This window comes from Vanessa tameamea, chromosome 8 (assembly GCF_037043105.1).
Source record: "Vanessa tameamea isolate UH-Manoa-2023 chromosome 8, ilVanTame1 primary haplotype, whole genome shotgun sequence".
NCBI classification, from domain to species: Eukaryota; Metazoa; Arthropoda; class Insecta; order Lepidoptera; family Nymphalidae; genus Vanessa; species Vanessa tameamea.
Window position 1 is genome coordinate 4367516 of NC_087316.1, and position 27388 is coordinate 4394903.

At 31.2% G+C, this 27388-nt stretch overlaps 1 protein-coding gene across 1 annotated transcript; it reads right to left on the reverse strand.

Moving 5' to 3' along the window:
* Positions 1 to 5232: 5232 nt before the first annotated feature.
* LOC113399806 (uncharacterized) lies at positions 5233 to 26809 on the reverse strand. The gene is made up of 26 exons (XM_064215699.1): positions 26776 to 26809; positions 24534 to 24656; positions 24304 to 24457; positions 23823 to 23942; positions 23643 to 23730; positions 22905 to 23018; positions 22582 to 22826; positions 22056 to 22173; positions 21832 to 21964; positions 21113 to 21231; positions 20493 to 20605; positions 19391 to 19600; positions 16016 to 16127; positions 15157 to 15274; positions 14508 to 14644; positions 13671 to 13802; positions 12938 to 13048; positions 12438 to 12526; positions 11561 to 11707; positions 10502 to 10660; positions 10080 to 10180; positions 9278 to 9464; positions 8697 to 8888; positions 8206 to 8311; positions 7679 to 7814; positions 5233 to 5588 (listed from the first exon to the last, which is right to left on the reverse strand). Exons 1-26 carry the CDS (start codon positions 26807 to 26809, stop codon positions 5440 to 5442), a joined length of 3447 nt encoding a protein of 1148 aa, XP_064071769.1. The 3' UTR covers positions 5233 to 5439.
* Positions 26810 to 27388: the final 579 nt, after the last annotated feature.

Here is a 27388-nt window from a genome sequence, read left to right on the forward strand (position 1 = left end):
TATTCTTTGTATTTATTTATAATTTCTTTTTAATAATGATAATTTTCATATGTGTTTTCTTGGCTTTCATGGATAAACAAATTTGGTAATTTTATTTTTTATCAGAGAACCGAATTAATTGCTACTCCGAGCTTTTCGAAGTTAGCGACTTGGTGATTGAGGTGAAATTATTGAGGTATTTTCTAATTTGCTACATAATATTTTGTTATTTTTTTTAATGAAATAATTCAAAAATATTTTTCTTAGGAATAAAGTAGGTAATTGATTAGCTGATGTAGTGAATATCTATGCCTAAATCTCATTGCCTTTTATTAGTTAATATATAAAATTGATAATATGTTAGAGGACATACAATTATTACACAGTCCGCTAAAGACACTACCGGGCTGTGTAATAATAGTATGTATATCATCTTAAACAAGATGATAACTTTTAGTATTAACAGTACAATATTTGTCTGATAAAAGAAACAATTTACTTTCATACAATACATACAGGGGGTAAATACTATTAACATACAACAGATATGTTCCCGATTCAACTTCGACCGATCGCAACTGGATCGCTGTTTTAGTTGTTGAGGAAAACGAACGGTAACTTTTTGAATCGCTTGCAATAAATTCATAATTTGTTAATAAGATTGGCGCTCAGGTCTCTTACCATGTTTTCTTATATCTCCGTGGAAGATATTACACGTATCAAGCATAAGCAATTATAGTTGCTTGCCCAGGCTTGAACCCACTTCCTTCAGTAAAGTTATTCAGTAGTTTCGATGTTCTTATAACTAAAACCTTCTCGGCTCTATAATTTGTTCTATTTTAATTCGATCATGACAGAAAAAAATATGAATTAAATTTGATATAAACGAAAACAAGGCAATCATTGTAGACAAAGGGAACGGACAGTCTGTTTTATTTTTCCACACGTTAACACTTTATTTGATGATAACAGATAAAGTTAAAGGAACGTGTGACTGATTACATTGAAAACAAAGATTATCTAGAATTGATTACAAAATACACGCCTGTGTTTATATTTAACACATAACGCGGTGTGTTGAGCCGAGATGGCCCAGTGGTTAGAACGCGTGCATCTTAACCGATGATTCCGGGTTCAAACCCATGCACTGAATTTTCATGTGCTCAATTTGTGTTTATAATTCATCTCGTGCTCGGCGGTGAAGGAAAACATCGTGAGGAAACCTACATGTGTCTAATTTGAACGAAATTCTGCCACATGTGTATTCCACCAACCCGCATTGGATCAGCGTGGTTGAATATGCTCCAAACCTTCTCCTCAAAGGGAGAGGAGGCCTTTAGCCCAGCAGTGGGGAATTTACAGGCTGCTAATGTAATGCGGTGTATCACGCCGTACATCCTACGTTTGTTTATTTGTACATACATTTGTCTGAATGTTACGCTGTTACGTCTAGTTTATGTACAAAAAAAACTTTTCTATGAGTGAGAATGAAGTGTATATCGTGTTGATGAATCGACTGATGTCATTCATTGAACTGTATGTAAAGTGGTTAGGCGTTTCATGAAATGACTAATTGAACCAGTTTGCTGCGACATATACATAATTACAATGATATTATACTGTATATTTCGGTATTTTGCATTACCTGTTTCATTTTTTATTTTCTTTGTTTATCTTGATCTAGATCAAAATGGACTTATATTAAAATCAAGATATGCATGTTTAGGTCTTCTTTGGTGATTGTAATAAATTTACTTGGTAGGGCTTTGTGCAAGTGCATGGTAGGTACCATCATATATTCTACCGCTAAGCAGTAATACTTTGTATCGTTGTGTTCTGGTTTTAAATCCTAGTGAGCCAGTGAAACTATAAGCACAAGGGACATTACATCTCAGTTTACAAGTTTGGTGGCACATTGCTTATGTTAGATTACAATTTCAATACGGTGCCTGTCTGTGGACAGTCGTGACCACTTACCATCCCTTATTTTCTAATAAATAAAATACATTTATTGATATTATGTTTTTGACATTGTTCGTATGGAAGTTGAGACATAATATTTTATTTATCTTGAACACTGTATAATTATTTATAAACATATACAATTTTAATATCTTTAATGCACTAACAAATAGAAAAAAAAATACAATAAAAAAAACTACCTATGTTAAAATTTTTAATTTTTAATTCTGTTATTACGATTGGTGTTTTATTTTATAAAAAGGTTTATTAGATTAATGTTATTTTAATTTAAATTTATACAATAGATACTCAGATATTAATGTACCGGAAATATTAATTTTTTAAGTAGATTTTTACGTTTTTGTTAATTTATTATTATTTAGTCTATACTTTTTCTTTAAATATACAATTGTGACCGATTTCGGTCACAGCCGCCATCGCCATTCTATAGGGGTACTAGTCATGTGGGCAGATTATATTATTTATAAATTAGATTTACATACGTAAAATAAACCATTGAAAATTTATTAAGACGGTAATTAACAATGGTGGTTCAGTATACATAATATATATTTGGGTATAATGTACCTATATATACTATGGACAAATTAAGATAAACTTTGAACTCTTACAATTGTCTTTATTCGATTGCTTTCGATGAGACCTAGTCTAGGGCCGGACCGTAAGTTTAGGAGGCCCTGGGCTAACACTACTTAGGGGCCTGCCTAAGACATATCTGAACGTAGACTTGAATTAAATTAATTGAATGGGTTTGATTAATAGCAGGATTCGCAGGGCTGCAGACCATACGATCTGTTTAATTTAATAAAACTATGGATTATTTCGCACTCACGTCAAAGTCAAAAATAGACGATCTATTTTTGACTTTGACTTGACTAAGCTGGGGCCCCCTTGAATCCACGGGGCGCTGGGCTGAAGCCCAAAAAGCCATATGGTAGATCCGGCCCTGGCCTAGTCGCTTACGATTCTGGATGTTTGTTTTCCAATTGTAGAAAATCCCAAGAAACTGCAAACTTGCGTCAATTTTATACCCTGAGTATTACGTTATTGTGTGTGAAATTATTCATTCGTTATTGCGTCATAAAATTACAAAGCGGGATGTTTAGCTCGTATAAAGAGTCAGCTTGGCGTCAGGACGCGAGTCTGTCAACGCAGTGACGTAAACAACAAGGGCATTGATAACTTTTTGATTATATATTAAAAAGTATGCGTCCTAGTTCATATCAGTAAACAATTTGTTGCCACGAAAGAAGGTGCTCGTATAATTTACAATGAAACTAATATTTTGCGCGTTGTTGATGTTGTTTGGAGTTTTATCTCAAGCGAGACACATACATCCAAGTAATCACTTGGATTTATTGCCCGAAGAAATTTTGTTGGAAGGAGTGGAGAGTGATGGTGACCGGTCAGTTGTAAGTTACAAAATTAATTTTGCCTATACTTTATTTTATTAGAAAATTTTCCTTTATTCAAACAATTTTACTAATTACTGATCAAGGGCATATCTTGTTAAAATTTAAGATATTAAATAGTTTTCCTTTTTGCACTGGCAGATAGACAAAAAAATATCTTAATAAAGTCAAAATTTTATAGTTTGATTTAAGTATATAATTAGAATATGTTACAAAAAAGCAATTTACATCGATATTTATGATTTACGATGTGATTGCTTATAAAATTTGCTAATATAATGTATTTACAACTTGTTCTGGCTTTTGATATATTCACATTTATCAAATCTTAATCCTGAAACTTAAGATATGTTTATTTTAGTATCCAGATAAAAGTATTAAGATTTATTGAAATAAGGCAAGAGTCATTGTATGTAATATATAATATTGTATCGCAAGTATATAAAATCATTGATAAAAATATAAAAAAATATATATATTCGGTTTTATATGATAAAATTATTTATTTTTAGTCTAGAATTATTTTTAGAATTAAAATCTTTCAGTTGTGATTATGTACCTGAAGGGTATTGACCTGAAGGGTATTTTGCATAGTCTGGGTGTTTCTTGTTTATTTTCGGAACCCTGACACAGCGTATCTGGTATACAGCCGCTTAATAATAGACATGCCTTATATATAATATATAAATATATATCCTTTTTTTTCAGGATGTCTTAAATATGAAACCGACGAGATTTGTGCCGCTGAACAGCGTTTTATTCTTTAAAAATTATGAACCCTGTGAAGATGGATTTAAAAGAGACGTTCTTGGAATTTGCAGAGAAGTTTGGGACTGAATGAACCCTCAAATAATTTAGTTAAATTTGTGATATTAATTTTAAGTATATTAAATTATTACATCAACATATATTTTGTAAATTAAATCGATTTTCTTATAAAAAATAAATCTTTTTTTAATATATTTTTTTTGTTAATAACGAAATAATCTTTGTAGCCGTTTTTATATCAATATTACGACTATACCTAGATAAAAAAAAAAAATAATAATTTATAAAATACTTTGTCGTGATTTGACGTATTTGACAGTTACAATTAGAGCCTGACTAAAGTTGTTTCTTTTTTTTAGAATAGTTATTTAAGACTTAAAAGTAGCCGAAACCGTTTGTTATCTTATATATCTAATAAGTAATAAAATAACAATAATTTAATCCAACGTTTTATCAGATAACGAAAATATGTTAGTGTTGATGAAGAAGAAATAGAATGAAGGATTACAGAGATCTGTCCAGATTTATTTTTACTATTATAAGAAGTGGTAATCAGTGACTTAAAAATATTAGATGAATATTTTTTTCAAGATATATAATACTGTTACTGAACCACTATGCTTATAATTAGAGAACGTTTTGTGAAGAGAAGTAATAATGAAACACAAATAGTACATTATTAAAATTCACTGACTTTTTATTATTATAATATAAAAATAAAAGAAAAAACATTAAACTCAGCACCGAAATTTTAACACTTCACTACAAATTTATAACAAATTTTACTGACATTTACAATATCGATAAATAAAATATATATAATAAAAAGGTACTGTTTAATAAATTAATTTACTACTTTTTAATTTAATAATTATTTTCTTGTTTTCCAATAGCTATGCGTATTACTAACACAAAGTACCTAATGTTATTTAATGTAAAGAATTCTAATAACTGTAGTTGTAAAAAACCATTAGTATTCAGTAAATTAAGGGGAAAATTACGTTTGACATTAATCATGCTATTAGTTTAATAAACATCGGAAACTACATACATATATCCAAGAAATATAAAAAGTACATTTTCCGTTTTATCACTAGGTATTTTTTATTGCAAATTATTTTTTTAACTAAATTCACGTTCAGAAATTGACTACATAATTTAAATTTTTAAGTAGTTACAGATAACTGTCACGTATTTAATGTAATTTAGATTAAAGGACGAAAATTTTCGAACGCTTGGAATTTTATTCAAAAATTAGATTATTCCATATAATATTTATAATTTCCTTTTGTCCATATCACATGAGTGAAGCAGGTGGGAGTGTGACGGATCCGTGTCCAGAGAGAGGTGAAGGCAACGTCGCAACGCCCCGTATCCAAGCGCCGCGCTCGCAGCAGAACGACTCAACATTGCTCAGCGCTCGCATATAGATAGTTGTTACACCACCTGATCAAAATAATCTTTAATTCAAAACGCCCTGCCAAATCGAAGAAAAAAAAATAATAATTTAGGCAGTGCGTACACAATGATGTAAGATTTTTAAAAATATTCCAATTATATAGATATTCATCCAAATCTCTTTGGTTATTTAAAAGTTATGTGTGTAATAGAGGCAGTTACGTAAATACACACTCTGAAAACATTACTATTTTTGGGCAATTGTATAGTAAAACTAATTAGCAAAATTTGAATTGAATTTTGATATACACGATATTTTTGAGGTCCGAAGAATAAAAGTCACGCATGTTTATTAAAAATCGCGGTTATAAAATAGGCTGTGTTTTTATGAGTATAGTTTGCCTAAGTATTTGTAATTGAATTTATTTCGAACTCCGTTGTATCTTTCATGTATTCAATTTTATTTTTAAAGTATTATAAGCATTTGATCATATTAATATGTTAAAAATCGCTTGTACACAAAGCATAAAAAAATAGTTGTCAAGTTTAAAAAAAGAATATTAAATATTAAAACATTTGAAATATTGTAATATATAAGTACATTAGTAGTAGTTTACTGTTTATATTTTTATTTATTTGCAAACACACCAGACGAACTCTGGATAATAAAAGTAAATTGCAGGATCAAGTCCGAGCAAAACACTACTGTTTATAATTCATCGCGCTCGGAGATTACAGGAAAAATCGAGAGAAACCGAAAAGAATTAAATTTATTTAAAAGTATAATTGTGATTCATTCATGAGCGTGATATCATTTTCAACCCATAATTAATGAAGCAGCGTGGCAGTATAATTCCAAAACGCTCTCCTTAATAAGATTCGATAACACAAATTAATATTGAATATTAGATTTTATATATAAATAATGTATAATTAAAATAATAATGTACAGATTACTTATACATTAGAGCATAATATAAAAAAATATACTTATATGAATAACATCCAATATTAAATAAATAATACAATTGATTTTGTAAATACTTATATACATATTCTACAAAAGAATGCTTTATTTCAGAAAAAATAATGTTAGATGTGTTCAACGATAAAATGCGAAAAGAGAAACAGAGACGCGTGTTACTATTAAAAATTGCAAGAACAGTTCCTTGATTGTTTTCGTTTAAGAAATTTTATTATAGTGTTCTTTTAACCTTGCACGAACAAGCGAGTTTTTGTTTGAAACGAAACACGTACGATCAGTTTATATACAAATCATAAATAACAAAAACGTAATACATATTGCATTATTTCTTGATGAAACACGTTTTAATAGAATTATTTTTCTGTTAACATTCTTTATATTAAAAATATCTGTGGGTAATGTTCGCTTGTGATTTTTCATAATATTCATACTGATTAGATTGTATATACTATAAAATTCAAAAAAGTTTTATTAATAAAATTGTAGGTATGTTTAAAGAAATGGTAATTATTTTGTTTAAATTTTAAATAACAATTCCAGTCACATATTTAATTGATTAGGATCAAAAACACACAATCATTATATTTTTGTTATTCACGGATCCGCATGTAATTTTCCAATACAAATCAAATTTTATGGCAATTTATTATTTATTTGCATTTTAAACTATTATTAATCTATAAAAATTTTGCATACATAAGGTTTATAAGGAAAAATATCCAATTTGATTGGACAGACATAATTAGCAAAATTGCACATATTGTAATTTTCTGCCAAAAAGAAATACTTAGTATTGTTATGCTCCGATTTGAGGAATGAGTGAGCCAGTGTAACTACAGGCATCTTCAATCATACTTGGACAGTTAGTTCATTCATTCATCATACATTGTTAGTTAGGACCTAGTTTTCAATGTTTCTTAAAGAGCCAATCATGGGAGACAGGACCATGTATCATTAGATAGCTAAAAGACCACCATAGTTACCAATTTTAAATTACATTTGGCTTTCTAAGATTTATTATTTACGGTGTTAGTTCGACTTCATTGGAGTGACTCATGGCACTAATAACTATTTAAAATATTAGACACAAATTAAGCTCATGAAAATTCAGTGACTTGCTCGGGCTATCCTCAGAACAGTAATATAGCCTTACCGATAATGATAAGTTGTGTTCCGAGGTACGCGAGAGCGTGTCCGTGCCGCGGTATGGACATCTCGGTCTCCAGCTTCCACTGGCGCTCTTTCCATTCCCATACATCAATAGCTCCAACACTACTAGCTGTTTTATCCTAGAACAGTAACACAATAAAGTAACGTACGACGTTGGCTCTGGTATAATTAATCTTTACGATTCTAATTGAACAATAATAATATTATACCTAAAAATTACAAGAATAACAATGTTATTCTTATTATTTTACGAATTCATATGAATGAAAATTTTATTAATGAAAGGTACACAAGCAAATATATTAACAGACAAAGTAAATCTATATATGCTCGTAATTAAAAGGTCTCAATTTTGTATATAAGTTCAAAATAAATATAAAGCAATTTAATGAATGTACTTATCTTACTAACAGCACGGAAATACTAACAGGCCTGTCTATGTTCACACGAATACCAAACAAATGAAAAGCATTCATTTTTATTCTTTCAATAACTAAGTTCACACTGTACCTTGTTAGACATCTTGCCGGCTCCACCAATGATGTATAATCTGTCATTCATCGAGAATAAAGTGGCAAAACATCTCGGAAACCGTAAACAATGTATCTCTGTCCACCTTAAAATATAACATGTCAGTAAGGATTTTACGGTGGTTTGGGAATTGCCAATAAAAAAACAATGCCTCTATGTAACTAAACGGCTCATACGTCATATATATGTATGACTTGCGGTTTCGTTGCGTTTTAGGGATTGCGTTTTAAACCAAATTTCATCAAATTTCGTTCAGTGGTTCGAGAAAGCGTAACAGACAGAGATACGTAAAATACAACACATTTACAACAAACATTAGAATAAAAAATTAAATATTATTATTTCCTTCTTTGAAACAGCAATATTATTAAGTACTTAAACAGGACAACAATAATTGATGATAAATGTTAACACTAGGTATCTTACATTCCTTTTACATTATTAAATAAATGATTTGTAATGCAACTAACTGATTAGTCTTGGAATTGTAACATTCAACGCTGGCAGAAACAGGATGGCGTTTTTTACCAGTCATGCCTCCGGCTACCCATATATAATCACGATATTTGGCTACTGCAGCTGCCATTCTAGCTGTGCCCATTGCCCTCACTTCACTCCATGATCCAGTTTTGGGGTCAAAACGTTCCACTGATCGAAGCACCCTTAAGGAAAATGTAATAGGTTTGGTTGTATGTTTTGAGTTAAAAAAAAATATTTCTTGGGACTAGATAGATGCTTATTTAAAGGAAATATTGAATTCGGTCCAAGGACAAGCTCTGTATTTAAAATTCGTCGTGTTCAGGTGTTAGTGGAAAGAACTTCTTATTCTTCTTCTGCCTGGTATTTATTAATCCCGACTATTACCAGGGTCTGTCTACTAGTTATTCTTAAAAGGAAAGAAGACCTGGTTGGGATCAGGAAAGCATTTATCCACTATTATGGGAAATTTGTTGCGGCTAAAGAAATTTTAAACGAAACGATTGATGTATAAGATTATATTTGCATAATTGTCTAAAACCGAATTAAATCTTTAAAATGATGTCAATTTTACCTGTCCTCTTTATCCTGTCCACCAATCGCATAAAGAGCCATACGATGTACTACGAGTCCGAAATTCTTACGAGGTATCGCGAGTCCTGATTCACTGTACCACGACCGGGTCACTGGCTCAAAACTCCAAACCGTTGAGACCACAACAGACTTACCGCGTAAATCATCTTCACGAGGATCTGCGCCGCCTGGGATAAAGTTAGATAAAAGTTTTAGTGTATAATAAGAAGGGAGACGAGCAGGTATTCTACTTGGTGGTAAGGGGTTTCAACCACCCATCGACACAAGCATTGTAAGTCCTTATTTAACTAAGATAATACGTGCATTTCTTTTGCTGTACAATAGCTCACTCATCCATCAAACAGAAACACAGTTTTAAGTATTACTATTTGGCGGCAAATTAACGGATTATTGGGCAAATGGCATCTGCCAGATTGGGTTGGGCATAGTCTTATCATCAGTCATAACTTGTTAATTTATCGCAGTTTTTCCTTTTAGGTTTTTTACGTTGGTTAGCTAATAAGCGAAATAGAATACGAAAACATACGTATGTAAAGAAACATATTTTGATCTTGTCTAAAGATGTTTGGAATTTTTGTGATTATCATCGCCCTAATAATTTTAAATTCAATAGTATTTTATGGAGACTACGCCACTCAAATTGTTTATTAACAAGTCTTTTGTATCTATCATCTAATATTATATACAAACAGGTAAATTTTAGGATCGATTTATTTGAGTTTTAAGATTATTACAATATCACTATCTGAATAAATTCATAGTGGTTTAATTTTAATAATTACCTACAAGAAATACCCTTCCACGTAAGAAAGCAACTGAATGGTGATGTCTAGGCTCTGGAAGTTCTCCAACCAAGTCCCAAGAATTTGTGACAGGATCAAATCTAAAGGAGTAAACATTTCTACAGTTTAATTAAGCAGGGTACGCTCTTCAATATAATAATACTCTGATAGTAGGCGACAACTAATATCATAAATTAACAAGAGTATTTATGTAGTTATGTTAATACATTTAATAAGTTAGCATACGTAAGCTCGGGTGGATCTTATTTACATTGTCAGATTGAAAAGAAATTAAGAAAGCATACTTTGGTTTAAAAATCTCAAATATAGTTTTATGAAATTTCCACTTAATGCAGTTCTCGTTTGGTAATTTGGAATTAATATAAATAGCATTATTTGATTATTCAGGTGTGTAAATATACCTGAAGATATCTTTGCCCGTATTTCTCGCTATACCATACGATGTATGGGGATCAATACCGCCAAAAACCAATACAGTTTCTCTATCCCAGTTAAAGAGTGAGCCTTCCGTGAGATAATTCTTATTTGATGGTCCGAGAATTGACGTTGAAAGCTTATTCCTGTAATTGGAAAAATAAATCAATTAATGGACTTATATGGAATTACATGAATCAGTTTTTAAGTTTGTAGGTATAATAGCCTACGCGGTTAATAATGTCGTCTAAGCAAAAGCTGGATAACGTATTTCAAATTTTTTATCATGTTTTTCGTTCAATCGTGAAACACAAGTTTTCATGATATTCTCATAAAAAAAAATGTACTTTTAAAATGTAATCTTAATCGAACATTTATCTTATTTTTATTTAAAAATCCTTGGCAATCCCTTCAAGGTAAACTTTGCTATAGATTAGATATGACACTTAATGGTCAATATTGTCTGACGCCATATTTGACGTATATGTTATAAAGTTAAGTCAAAGTCGTATTTTTTAAATGTAAAATTATTGATAATCGCAATCATAGGACAATAGGCACGGATTATTTAATTTGCTAATTTAACTTTATGGTAGGGCTCCGTGCAAGCGTATCTGGGTAGGTTGGGTACCTACGCAGATACGCTTGCACGGAGCGCATATTTTAGAATATATTATGTTAAATGGTGTTGCTGTTTGCTCTAGCCAAACAGCAATTTTAGCAACAGATTGAGCCAGTGTAACTACAGGCACAAGGGACATAACATCTCGGTTTCCAAGGTTGTGGCGCATTGCGGTGTCCAATGTGTATGGGAAGTTGTGACTTATTTGCCCTATTAAAAATATATATAATTTCTCTTAGTTTTGCACCTTCTCGCCTTTAATAATTGTATTAATATAATATCAGAAACTATTATTGTTTTCGGTTTATTCATGGTCTTTGCTTTATTCAATGTAATTATACCGCTTGTTTCCTAAATAAATAAATGTTCAAAATTCTGAGAGTTAAATTTGCATTGACAAATAAAATTGAAATAAGATATTTACATATTGATTCTTGCAAGCGATTCTTTTGAATGGTTGAACATAGAAATTTGCGGACTGAAAAGCTTATTATCCGACGTTGTGGCAGCTTGAGTTACCGGACGAGGAACATTACCCGGTGCTTGAGGATGTACTTGACTTGGTTTTTCTCTATAATTAAATAACCCTTAAATATTTTAATACAAGTACACACTCGCCCCTACGCTGTTCTAGTTAGGGGATAGTTTCTTGCCGGTTCTTTTCGGTAGAATCTACATTCCGACCGGTGGAAGCTATACTTTTAATATAGTTCTGTAAAATGAAGATTCCAAAGTGCCTACTTCAATAAAGTATATTTTGATTGGATTTGACTTCCGAAAGACGACCTCCGTGGTCGAGTAGTGTGTACACCGGTTTTCATGGGTACGCCACTCCGAGGTCCCGGGTTCGATTCCCGGCCGAGTCGATGTAGAAAAACTTCATTAGTTTTCTATGTTGTCTTGGGTCTGGGTGTTTGTGGTACGTCGTTATTCTGATGTCCATAACACAAGTGCTTTAGCTACTTACATTGGGATCAGAGTAATGTATGTGATGTTGTCCAATATTTAAAAAAATAAATAAAAAAGAAGCTTGATTCGCTGAACACGAGATGAAATCTAAACATATGAAATTTAGAGTTGGCTAGGATATTGAACCGCGGTCTTCCCGCCGTTAAAATTGGTTAAGTCAACTATTATACAAGCGACAATTTAAGCAAGCACTTGATAATAATAGTGATTTGGTCATTCTAATTTTAAACAGAAGTTTTATGACCATTGATTGACCGTGGATTCAATTCGTAATCAGTGAAAAATATATAAATTTGACTCTACTTGATCTCTTTATTAGAGCCCCATCTTACCTTCTAGACGTCAAAGCAGCGGTCGCTTCAGCTAGATAATTGGCTGCGACGCTGTGCCTCCTCTCGTTTTGTCTGCTTGCGTAATGATTCTGCGAGTATTGTCATTTTAAAATACGTTCTTACGAGATTTCTTTTAAAAGAACAGCTGATTGTTTACTTTAAATTAATTAATATAATCAATGTAATTGTAAATAAATGTATGTAATTAATATAATTATTTTTTAATATAGCTTGTAGATAATTCCTCACTAGTCGAATTACAATTAACTCTTTGAAGCAGGAGAGACTACTTCAAATACATATATTTATTGGTAGTTATGAAGAGCAACAGCCAGTAAATGTCCCACTGGTGATCAAAAGCCTAATCTTCATTAAAGTCTTGCAGCTTATTCTACCACGATGCTGCAATGTGGATTGGACAATGAGTATATGTGGCAAAGTTTCATCTGACATTCTACGGACTGGACCGCTGAATAGTTTTTTATTTAGACATATCTTACATTTTCCGTAGTACTGGTTCCCACAGCGTCGCTGCTGGTTTCACTAATAGTATTCAGCTCTTCTGTTGAGTCCTTTTCAGGTGGATCGCATAACGTTGATGAAAAATCCGCCTAAAATTTAATATATCTTAACCAATTATAATAACACTCATAAAAAGTAATATATCGATGAACTATTTAGAACAAATATAATTATTAATTTATATTATACTTTTCATATAACTATGATCTAAAAACGAATAACAATTTAATTTAACAACATTGTACTAGGCATAAAGAAGTAAGGTCATGCTGAGTATGAATAAATAAAAAAAAAAATATTACGCGCTCCGGTTTAATTTTACACATATGTATTTGGCGTATGTTTTTAAAGTACTCCTTTTGTTTCGTTGTGTGTAGAATATTTTTCTGTTCCTGTAATTAACATAGCAATTTCGGGGATATATATTTATGTTCATTAATATATTATTCTAATGACCGTATGCAGGCTATGAATGTTGTATTATTATTGTGATTTTTAGGGTAATATTACTGTAGTAAAATTCAATTTTTGAACTGAAATATTGTTTTTAAAAGAATGATTATGTCGAGGTTAACAAGATAATCCCTAACAGCGCATGTATTTCTTTTTATTTACAATAGGTAATACACATACATGTGACAATTAGAGCCAGTATTAGTAGCTGGAAAGCCTCAAGGGAAGAAAAACACGTATTAAATAAAATGTATTTTATGATACCTCTAAATTTTTTTTATTTTTTTCCAAGTTCGGACTCATTGCCGAGTCTTGTAATGCATTTCGCATATCATTTTCCATCGGTGGCGGAGATCGACTCGGCGAGTGATGTTGACAATCTTCTTTAACCTATATAATTTTCTAGATATATTTTAACGTGTATCTATCTGTTTGTTCAAATTCATTTAAAAGGTAAGATAAGATTATCGTATGTCCTATATACTATTTTAAAAATCAATGCAAAAAATCAAAACTTTGTAATGATAAAAATTGTCTATCTTAGAGAAAAAAAAAATTTAATGGTTTTTTTTTCCTGAAAGGAAAATTCTAATTATATAAAATATCCATGTTATGTACTTGATTGTAACCTATGCTTTTCTTAAAATTCCTAAATTATGAAAGCAGACAAGCAAATGAGTCAGTTCGTTGTAAATGGACAATTTCGCTCAGGCACTAGCCTAGAAGTTGTCCTATAGGAAATATAAATACTTCTCCGCCGCCACAGCGCCACCAATCATAGGATGTTATCACATCATGCTCACTTTATATATTTTACCACAGTAGTTTCACTGATATTAAAATAATTTATTATGAAAATGCGTGATACGTTCTGAAAGTGTCTCGCAGATTGTATGACTGTCTACGAGTTACGGGCGGATAAATTGTTGATCACGACAGTATCAACTTAATAAAAATAAGTATCAACTTATTTAAGTATATTATTCGTATGCATCATTATATTTTAAAAATATGCAAACATTATTGTAATAAATGTGTAAATGTCGAAGTTGTGACAGCTAGCTATGATTTATTTCCATAAATAAAAGGTCGCACCTTCCTTTTACTCTCAAAAAAGTCACACATCGTTGGAAATTTATCGTTCGCCAGTCCCCTCAGAGCGGCGGGCAAAGGAAAGTCGATTTTTGCCCTTCTTATATCCATTTTATCTGGATCCATTCCACGCAAATTCCCTGTTAATATTCATTTAGAAATTGACATTAATGTTTAAATTGCTATTATTATAATAAAGGTATATATTAATATGTATTTTTAATAAAAACTTTTTAAAAGTAATTTTGTTTTGTTAATAATTATTATAGTTTTGAATACAAAGACATATGAGAAATGATAATTTTTTTTTCATTGAATATAATTTACGGACTAATTATTCTTATTTCGAAGTGGTCGAAAACATAATATCATTGTATTGTGATTATTATTTCGACTAACTTATTTAGTGGTAAAAGTTTTATGAATGCAAAATAATAATGAAAACATCAATTTACTAGCTAAATATTGAAATACTTATTCCATATAAATAAACTATTTATACGCAATAAGTATATCAATATTTAGCTTAGGAACACGACTAATAATATGTACCTACATACGTAACTTGGTTTTGCAAGCGAAATAATAATATAATTTTAAGGATATTGACCTTTTCATCATAATTTACACAAATACGTAATTATTTGTTTACCAGGAACATCATCGTGACGTCTCGGCGGTTGCATCATCGCCATCTGTTGGTACATCTGTTCCTTTGGTACCAAGAACTGGTCGAGATATTTGAGAAAGTCCTTGTACGTTATGTGGTTCTGCGTAAAGCAAACATTCGTTTGACTTCCAAATTACATTGAATGGGATCATAACGGTTTTTTTTTTCGCTTTATAATACGGTCTGTGCAATTGATGAGCCGTATGGTACACAATAATGTTGTATAAAATAAAATATTGGTACTCTTAGAGTTATATAAAGGTAAATAATATGTTTTTACGTTGAATTATACAAACAAGATAATATTGATTTGACGTCATGCCTTGTTCATTGAAATCGTGCACCGGACGTAAATACGGCTAAAAAATGCAAACTTACTTTATAAAATTTATTTAAGTTTTTATAAATGCTTTGTATCGAATGTTTTTGAAGATATATCGTAAAACCATTTACAAGTAAGTTGTCCATGAACAGTATTGCCACTCTTTCGAAATTAAAAAGCATCAAATCGCCAATAAAAACAGACAAGAAGAGTAAATCGATTAATTAAAAACGATTTACAATTTAAATGCGATTTACTGTTTATGGAGAAAATAAAAGGTCAGTCACATAATTATATTCTTAATAACTTGAAACGGATAAATTGCTGAAACCAATCTATGTTGACGTTGAAAGTGGTCCTTCTACGTAATTGATAGCTTTAGCTCAATATATATTGAACAAAAAATTGTAAAATCAGTGAATCTACTTTTAAAACGGTAACACTGCTCAATACTCCAATATCATACATACTTCTAACAAAATGAATTTTTATTTGCTCTATTTTATGATTAATTATAACCTTTTCTTCGCCAATCCAGTTCCTCTCGGCTGGCTCCGTAAGGTCCAAAACGTCGATCCAATGATAATAATTCTTTGAGTTATTGCCGTACCAATACTTTATTATAACGTACCTGTTAAAACGATAAAAACACTTTCAGTATCTGATAAAGCCCAGCCTTTGATCATGCACATATGAACATCAAAAATAAATTAAAATTATATGTTTTAGTAGTTTTGTTTCTGTTAATGTAAATGTATTTTTATTTTTGTCACTTAACACCTGCGCCTTAATTTTATATTTAAAAAAAACCTTAATAATAATTAACGCGTATTACTAGAATGTTTTATTTAGAGATTTTTAAGGGATCGTGTTGTGCAGAGATATTTCAACTCATTGTAACACTAATAAAAAAAAAGTTTTAAAACAGAAAACCATAACATTTACAGTTACTTGTCAAATAACATAGTAACCATGTTAAATAATGTTATGTTTCTTATTTTAATTCACTTGATAGCATTTTTTTATATTTCGTAACATTGGTTTTCACTTTTAAATCTTATTAGATTTTATCAGTTTTTCTGTGGGCTGAAACATTTCTTAACAACCTGGTCCATATATGATAAAAAAGAGTAATTTACTATTCCGTGGTTTTTGTTTTCTTTTTATTTTCATTTTAAATCACTTGCGTGACTATGTTGCTCTCGTAGGTTACACAAATATTCTTATCTTTACATTCATCATTGTAATATAATTGTCTAGTATTATATGTACATAATTTTGTCTATTTCTGAAGTAGGTTTTGCTAGATAAATGTATATTCGCATTGAACTGTCTATCAATTGTAATATAAGGGGTTTGCTACGAACGCATTCTATTGAAATGTACACATTCTCTACAACTCCGCAATCGGAACCGGACAATTGAGAGAAAGCATTTTCTTCATTAAATATCCAAACTTATTCATGGGAATGTGTCTGGAACGCAGGCTCGACGCCGACACAATATGTTCACGTTTCAATTCGCATATTTATAGCCAAGACTAATAGCAAGGTTGTTATTGAATGATTTTGTACCATATGCCTCTCCGAGTATCAAGATAAGAAATCTGTCCACAAGCAAAACTAATCGTTGATTTTATAGAATAAAGTACTTATTAATTCTTGACGGTAGAATTACTTTCCGAATTAATAGTAGCTAATTGTTGGGTAGTTTTGATATATGAATATTATTTTAATAATATTGTGACACAGCTGTAGTATCTATTCACAGTTTCTTAAAAATATTATGTGGGTCTCGTGCTTCGTGATTATAAATAGACCTGATAGACTCTTTTTGTAGGATGTCAGGAGTTTTATTATCTGTAGCATTACTCCAAGCATGCCGTAAGACATAATACTATTAAAGTAACCTTTACTCTCAGATTATAAAGCAAAAGGCAGATAGATGGAGCGCGCGGAAAATTGTAGTGAAGCAACAAAATTCAATACATTGGGAAAGCTCACAACAACTACTTAGAATTGAATTTAACAAGTCGTTTCGTTGGGTAAATCCCTCGTCGATGCTCCAGAACAGAAAACAGATCAAAATAATTATTAATATGATTGATTTATTTGATTATTTGTGTTAAATCGTGTTTCTCATTCTATAAATAAGAGTTTTATCCCTGTGTTATTAATTAATTAAATTATATTTTCCTCGCAAGCATCGAGTATAATAACCGATATTTCTTATCAATACACAACAATATGTAAACATGTTCTTAATATAGTGCATGTCCGCGGCATTGCTTGATTATAACACGGATCTGCAGTATCTGAATTCAAAACGTTAAACCCCAGCTCGTGTCACTAAAAATGTATTTGTTTTTGTCAGTAGTTATTTTTCACTAGCGGTCCGGAGTTTTGAAGTTACCAGATCACACTCGTGCATGTGAATTCTCCTATCGTGCTGGATTACTATCGGAGCCAGCGAATAGAAAGTGAACCTGTGTTGTACCATTGTAATGTGTCATTCGCAATCGGTTAGTATCTTTTAAGAATGGCCGTCGTACAGCGAATCTATCTGAAGTTTTTATATTATTTATAGTATGATAAAATTCATACTTTCTTTAAATCACTGAACTGGTATAACGTAAAACGTCCATCATATAATAAAAAAAAGCACACGCCAAAAGCTGTGGCTTACAGTACCGAAGGATCTATATATAGCCTATTTCAATAGAAGAAGGAATTAATATACACAAACCATAGATTTACGAATTCCATACGATTTGCTATATATATATATATAGCAAATAAAATAGCTCAGCTATATTGTGTAGTACAAGCAATTCCTGATTAATACGTCTATATTTATGACAGAAAACTATTTCAATTAAATACGTATATCCACTTTAGTTTTACTTCCAAAATTTCTGTTAACAGCTTCTTCCATTCAAGACTCCTTTTTCCGTAATCCATGAATATCATAGATTATTCAAGTTCGCGACCAATAATATCGCGTCGATTGTCTAATTTTGTTTATTTAGGTTTTGTCCCCTTGTGGTTGGAATAGACTATAGATATACTAATAAATGAGGATACGTTTTTTTTTTACTGAATACAAATATTATACCAATTTACGGCGCGTTTGGGAAAACACGAAAGTGGTTCATATTATAATGTAAGTAGCCGCACTTCACAATTTCACCTGCTTTTAATTTAGATCTGACTTACATTACATTTTATTACGAAATTAATTGTAAGCTGGGGTAATCTATTATTATTTGTTATCAAAATGCCATTATTATACTTAATACTTATAAATATAACAACGAAAGAAATACATATACATATAAACTGTATACATAATTCTAAGAAAACAAAGAAGTGGGTCGGTTATCTAAAGTATCAGCAAGTATGTCGGAAATTATACACCTATTTACACACAAATGGTGTTGTTTTAAACATGCATTCCTTTAAGATTATTTTATAAAAATATTCGACTAGTATTGTAAGATTGCGGGGAAACCTGCACGTGTCCGATGAATTTCTGCCACATGTATATTAATCCACCAATCTGCATTGAAGATAATATGTCTGATATGTACTCTTAAAAAATACATTGGCGCTTACTGGCGTTTAAACCCATATCATACGGTTAAGACTGATTTTCTAAACGCTTGGCTTTATATGTATATTTTTTATAATTAATAATAATGAGTTGAAATTTTAATTACACGTTTTTTTTTTACAAACACCGCAAACCGTAGGTGTGCAACAGAGAAGCGAATAAAGTGCAAGAGAGATAGTACGAGAGCGGCAGCGATTCCTAATTCAATTTATTTATTGGCACGGATTGTTTATTATTGACTACATACAATATAGTGTTTGTAATTGTGTTAGTCTAACTTACGCAAGCCCGTCATCCACCATCTGTTGTACTTCAGGCGTGTTTACAATTTCAAGGATTTCGTTGTTCTCGGGGTTCCTCTTGATATCAACCAGTTGCCATGGCGATATGAGGCCGAACCGCACACATCTCATCACGTCCACCACAAAGGGACTCCGATTTGACCAGTTCGCTTTTAACCAACGCACTCCAGCCATTAAAACTTCTATTTCGCTAAAAAATAAAAATAAAACAAACGGATATGCGTTTGATGGTTTGGTTTTCTTTTACACAGAACCGGAGCGACTGATTTTTTTATGTATTTTTTATCCGAATAATGCAAGGGAGTTAAAAGAAGGTTGAAAACTAGTATTTTTATTAGATCTCTAATGGAGTCGTGATTTATATTTTGTTTACATGATTGGAAAAATAAAATGTTAATGATAGAGTAATATATTATACACGATTTACATTAATATAATGTATAATTATATATTTTAGTTAATAATACTATTATTTATTATTGCAAACACTAAGTTCTCTGCAAAATAATACAAAACCGAAAAATACAGGATTGATGTTTGTTACATTTGATAAAAGTTTATAGTTGCACATTCGTAGATTTTTTTTTAATGAGGAAGCCGTTGTCTATATATATACAATTCTGATAAACTGCCCTAGATGGTCTAGATGAGATGATACTGGGAAATTCTTTAGGATGCAAGGTATCCCCAATGTTAATTCTGTCACACTCGAGTAAATCCTAAAAGCTCCTCTTGGGCTCGCCTAATATTTATGATAACATTCCATTATATAAGACAATGAAAATACACGTTAAAACGTAACCTCAAAATCTTATGGAATATTAATTTAGGTAGAATGTTTAAATGTTTCCCATTAATTTTCTAAAAATATGGCCTATGTAAGATTTACATGTATAGCAAGTAGCTCGTACCATTAATATAAGAGACTACAATGACATTAATTCAGAATCTAATTTTGAAAAACAATATTTATCGCTAGATGCAATATCTAACAGTAGCAAGCCACGCCTGTGACTACGTCATAATCTAAAACATAATAAACTAATAATAATAATGAAATGATAAAATAAAAAACCACTCACCTCGTTACACAAATGTAATTAGATTTGAGAAATGTTATTATTTCCTCAGGCTCTAGTTGAAGAAAATCGTTAGAAGCTACCAGCGGTAAAAAGAACCGCATTATTCTGGGCACCTGAATTTAAAGTCGAGGGTGAAAATTAGAATTATGAGTCATGATTTATGTTTCTGACATAATTGGAAAAACAAAATAATAACCAAATTGTTTTTAGATCATATTATACATGTGACGTGCACATAAAAAAAAAAAAATATATATATATATAGTTAATATCGACTGCCTCGTTGGTCTAGTGGCTCAAATAGTAGATATAAAGCTGCTAATTCCGAGGTCCTGGTTTCAAGCCCCTCAAGCCAAGGCCGAAAAAATGTTATTAGGTCTATTCAAGTGGAAGTTTGTACACCCTCGTACCACGGCAAGCACGTAAAGCCATTGGGTCCTGCGCCTAAACTCTTTTCGATTTTGTAGCATTTGTCCCATCGGATAATGATAGTGCATCAATGTTGCACACATACTTCTTGACTATAATATGTCTTGAATAGTTGGCTAGCCTCTCTTAAATTTGGCCGCAGTGGCCGCAATCGCTCAGGTGATCATAGTAAATATGTCAAATGTTTTTACCATTAATTCCTTTACGGCTGTGACATTTTTACATCTGGCTTCTCTGTACAATGCAAAGGCTGTATCTTCATTAAATAGATTTTCATTCATAATAAACGACCAACATTGATCTTGCAAATCTGTCTTATAATAGGATTGAAATGTGGTATTACGGATTTACGACGAATTTGTTTTAAAGATCACACAAGAGAACTGGGATATAATTCCGAGATATAGTTCCGCAAAACAGCAATATTTATTGCTGTTGCGGTGATGACCAGTAACCAGCAGGTAGTCCATTTGCTAATCTGTTTATCTACTAAAAATAAAATTAACTTGATCTTAAAAATTTGGCTTTCGTTCTTAAGTATAGTATTGGTGACACAAATTGGCTTTCCGCGGTTACTATTATTTTCATTGAAAATTAATAATCGATGATTGATGCAATTTTATGCTACCACATACATATGTATATCCTTGTGCAATAAGGAACACATCCATAATGTTGTTTAAACACGTTTGTTAAAACGAAATGAGGTTATTTATTATCGTGAGCAGTCCTTTTTCGAAATTCTTGTGTTTACTATTTGAACGGAAAAAAAAACAGTACAAAGTATTGTCAGATGACAGAACAACTTTACGGCAAACAAACAGACCCCTAAAGCCTTATCACCGCTAAACCATAAATTTGACTCCGGTCTTTCAATGATAATATTAGCATGATAGTGTAACAAATTTACCTTTAATTTCCAAGTATTGGGCGGCACAAAATAAATCCAAAACGTTATCTCTTTTCAGTATTTTATTGCTTTCCGTTCCACTGAATAACATCCATTCATATATTATATGAAACGTTTCCGGACTAATACTGGCCTAAATATGGTTTCGTTTATGAATTCACGGGCTATTTTTCATTCTTAAATTATATTATTTTCATCATAAGTTGTAAGCTAAAGGTACTCACAGAGGACAGATCGAATTCACGTTGGACATTCATATTAAAATAGGAGGAATAAATCTGAAGCACAATTCGATGACAATGAAACTCTTCGTCACCAATATGAACGACAGTATCTGTATTTCTAAAAGACATTCTACGCATTAATTGTAAGTTCGTCCTATATATTTTATTTTAGATTTGGTTTTAGAGTAGAGATAGTTGTATCTTTGCATGTACGAATAAGTTTTAACCTGTTTAATTTATATTTATACTGTATTTTCATTTGTAAAGAAGAGAAGACCTTGGAGACCCATAACACTGGCCTGGTATATTACACTGGCTAGGACGTTATTTATTTGAACATATGTCTAACATCAATAGGAAAATACATGCATTAGATATATTGGACAAATAGCATTTGATTTGTAAATTAGTAAATGTTAGCTTTAATGGTAGATGAGGCGTCTTCAGTGCAAAACTGTTCCGGGTTTTGACATGACGTAAGCTCAGATATGTATATCAATATTTTACATAATTGTATAATTCTTACATAAAATTATGTATTCGTTTATAAAATTCTTGGAAGATATCTTGCTTCTTAGGAAGTTGTATCCGCAGCCAGTCTATTGGTTCCGTTGTCGTGTACCCGAGACTGCTCAAATACTTTCCTGTATCTTCTTGTGTTATGAGAGGCTTTACTTTTGTATTCTTATCCACTGTAGTTTTGTTTTGTGTATTCGTTTTTACTTCTCGAATACCGTAATGTAATGAAGGCTCGGAATCGTTACTAGTCTCCTATAGTTAATGGTGAATTAAACATTAGTAATAGTTTTTAGAAGTATATTAAAATTGTAGTAATGAGTAACTACTTACAAAATTATGTATGTCATCCGGTTCTCCGGCAGCTTTTCCTTCAAATTTAACTTTAACTTTAGCTTGTGTAGGGTCAGCTAAAAGTACTCCGACTGTAGATGACTGAAACACTACCTACGAGATTCATATGCATGAATCATGTATATAAATATACTATTAAATTCGTTATTTCATAGAAACTACACTACTATGTACAGGCGATTAATCACCTTCGACCTTGACCAAAAATACACTATCGGTTTGGCATTACTAATATATATATGTAATTTAATCCTGTCGAAAATGCCTTCTCATTGTTTCATTGGAGTGAAACGGTAGAGTGCACTTTACGCGTTTGCGCGCACATTGCAATAGTCGTACGCTTTTGATAAAAACCGATGCGGCCGAAATCGGTTACGCAGCAATCACCAATAATACATATGAAATGCAAATGTAACTAAATAAATAAATATATATATATATATATATATATATATATAGGCGACATGAAAAATTTAAACATCAACACCATGATGGTTAAAATATAAATTGCTATTAAATCATTACGCGAACTATATTGTTTCTGAGGTCACGGATTAGCGGCAAACTCGGTTAGAGTCTCATCTGAATGATCACACAGACAGACTAGCTTGACGACTGGCTTCCCACGAGGAGGAACGGGGTCACCGTTTCGTTTGCTGGTTGAAAGGTAACGCGGTTCTGTTATTATTACATGTTATAAAGGTTGATAAAATTTACCTGGTTTGATTGCACTTTTAAGTTACCACTGGGTGTAGGTTTAAAAGGAAATGAAGCCATATTTGCTTGAGTATTAAATTCATCCGTGCTGATATGAAAACAAAAGTATTTATATATAAATGTATACAATTGTGGAATACAAGTAATCTTATTTTAAACCAATATTGTTTATAAATGTACCTCGATGTGTCGGCACCTGAAGAAACATTAGCATCTCTTTGGTATTTATGAATGTACTCATTTGCAAATTTCGAAGCGTAATTGTCCGTTGACATATTAAACTTCTTCTTCGTTTTTTTACTAGAAATAGTGAAACATATTGATAAATAGTAACAGGTCAATAAAAAAACACCTGATTACATAGTATTTATATATTATACCGCCAAGATGTAATACTTACTGATCTTGTTTTTCGGTCTGAAGGCTAAGTCAGTTTAACTATAGGCCCAAGGTGTACCTTGATGACATGTCTAATATCTTGGTTTCCAAATTTAATGGCGCATTGGTGATGTAAGGAATGGTTAATATTTATTACAGTGCCAATGTCTATGGGCGGTGCTGACCACCCAAAATTAGGTGGCCCATTTGTTATCCTACAAGCTATTTTCAATAAAATCTAAATATTCGAAATGATTTATATTTTAGATAGATTTTTACTCACTTTCCTCGATAATTGCACGACATATATGTATTTTTCAGTAAACACTTTGCTGACCAATATTTTTCAATCGTATCTCCCGATGAGTCGAAAATACGGTAGTTCAAGTTCCTTTCATTCGAATAAAAGTCTTGTGCTCTTTGGAGGAAGTCGAGTGCTAAAGTTATTAAAATAAAAATTAGAAAATTATTATTGCAATTGTAGTATATACAATACTAACAACTGGCACTCACAAAAATCGCTTACATTCGGTGTTAGATCTGATAGAGAACTGCTTTTATGGAGTTTCGGCTTGATAGAGATGTAATACCGCTCAGAGAATATAGTTCTTTTATTCCCCTTAAATCTTTTTTTTACTGCAGGAGAAGCGCTGGAACGTCTAAGTTTATTATATACAGATACATGCAATTTAAGGGAACTTCGTATGTTATGTTTGATGTGACGCACGAATTAGGTTAGGCGTCAAAGATAGTCGACGCTTAGATCTCAATGTTTATCGGTTGTTATTATATACGTGTAATAAATGCGACAGGAATACCGAAGGGGCTTTATCATATTGGTGTAGTTCACTAGCTGGACTTTACTGAACTTCTTTTTTTCTTCGAATTGACTATAGCCTTTGGCTATAGGGATCTCTACAGCGACACTGGGTGGGCGAGTCGTATACGACTCTACCGTTTCTACTTTACAGAAGAAGTTAATTGTAAATATAGCAATTGTAACATAAAATATTCATAGCGTGAAATTTAAAAACAATATGTGAATAATATTTTCACTGATATATTTGATTATCGATAGTCATCTAACAAATCTTTATTTTCATAACAATCGCATCACAATATTATTAATTAAAGTTATATACGCTACCCTATATGCTAGAATTAATTTTATTTATAGATTGAATCTAGTGTATTGCGAAATGGTAAGCAAGCGAAATACCACTGACTCATCACGAGATCTCCGAAACTATAGCTCATCGGAGACATCAATCAATTCAAAGACTTGAATTTTTTTTATAGTTACTCGTTTCGTTTAATGAAAATTGTTTTGGATATTGACCAATGAATTTTAGAATTTTACCTCACTACTAAGTTATAAAGTTTTAATTCACATGCAATAGGACTTTACTCTGACGTTTCTACTTTTATCTTATCATATCTACAACAAAACGACGTATAATATTCCAATGCACTCGAAGAAAATTATAATTAAAATCTCCTCTATATTATTCTTGAGATTGATAAAATAGTGACGTATGGCGAATAAATTTTATTAAATACTTTCTGAACCTAATTTGAATACGGTTGATGCTCAATTTGTGCATAATTAACCCCGCTGAGATATGAAGGAAAACTTCATGTGTAAGAAATAATGTTATATCTATTTTCACAAGTACACAGAACAGTATCACAGTTTAGCTCCTAATATTCTCCTTAACATTGGTCTGTGCATGGTTGTGATTTTGGGCAGCTGCTGTGGAATTAATTATATTTAGCGAATATAAACCAAAATAAAATAGCGTTTGTGTGTAACCGCATTTATTTTAATCTTTTATCTTAAAATTTATATTCATATAAAAGATTATATTCATTTTATATGATAAATGATATGGTCAACCTATTAACTAATTATGTCCATTATATTCTTACATAACAAGGAAATTAGGCGTTATATGTTATTTCATACCTAGATATCTTAAAATTATGAACAATGAAATAAAAAAAGTACACAATGGTTAATTAATTTTGTTGTAGATTTTTTTTTATGTAATAACATATTGTTATTTTGATACTAAGATTTTTTATGGGTTTTTTTTATTCGATCTCTTACAAGAAATTTGTTATTTATTAATGGAAAATAACGATAACAATTTGTTATGTGGTCGACTTTTATTTAATTGAAAGCCTGTCGAAAATATTAATAAAAACTGTTTAAATATTGGTACCACTTTTTGAAAGAATTAAGATTATCGGGTTGTCAAAGAATTCGCGTGAGCCTGTTCCGTCTCCTCGGGACACTGATTGTCTATCCTTACGCTAGAATCGGTTAGTTTAGACAGAAATCCTATACAAATCAAGTATTTTTTTGCGTGACAATATATGAATGTGCAGAGGTCATTCGCGCAAGCCCATCAAAATGATAAAAAATATTACAACGGTTTTTCTCTAATTTCTGTACATTTATTGCAGGCAGTCTTTTTGACCAGTCCCGCATAGATTTTTTTGGTTTCCAGCATGAATTTGCAACCATAGTCACAAGGGCTATACTTTCTATGCCTTTCTATTATTACATTATGTTTTCAAACGATTATTATTATCAATGTTAAGGTAAATCGTTAAAGAATACGATACTAGAAAGAAAGCTAAAATATAATTTAAAAAAAAAAAATATCAGGATAATCTAGTGATTGTTAAATACTTACCCTGAACCATTACATGTGATAGATGCAATTGTGACATTTGAACAGCTATTTACCTGCATAATAAGAATGTTTTAATGGAAAACCCATGTTTAATACTGTCTTTGGATTGCTTACGTAACAGTTCGATGGAAATAATAAAAATAATTAACATCTAACAGTAATTATTCTATTCTATTTTTTTATTTTATGACTTACTTTCTGGAGAATCGAGTTTTATTTGTATTTACTTATTACTAAATAGTTTGCGATGTTAAGGATGGAAAGAGTTGATGTACCTATTTTTGTTTAATGGATTTTAGTTAATGCAATGTACACTTCGCCAATGTCACGAAGGGTAAATATTAGCAATATACGTAAAAATAATGTTTACCAAATGTTTTTAGGTTGTAACTTATTGTTTTTTTGCGAATTATAAAGATCGTTGCTCTGTGCGAACAGGTTTCAAAGGATAAATATTCTTCATCTCAGATCGATGCAGAATAATTCAAAGTATTAAATAAACTTACTTTTTCCAAACTGGTACTATTTAACATTTCAAAATCATTGAACGAGTAATATAGAAACGTTGAGCATATTGCGCAAAATATTGACTTTATTGTTTTAAGAAACGCCAAAAATTCCGTAAATATTTCTGACAGTTTCGTTTTACGTCGAAATATAACGGTT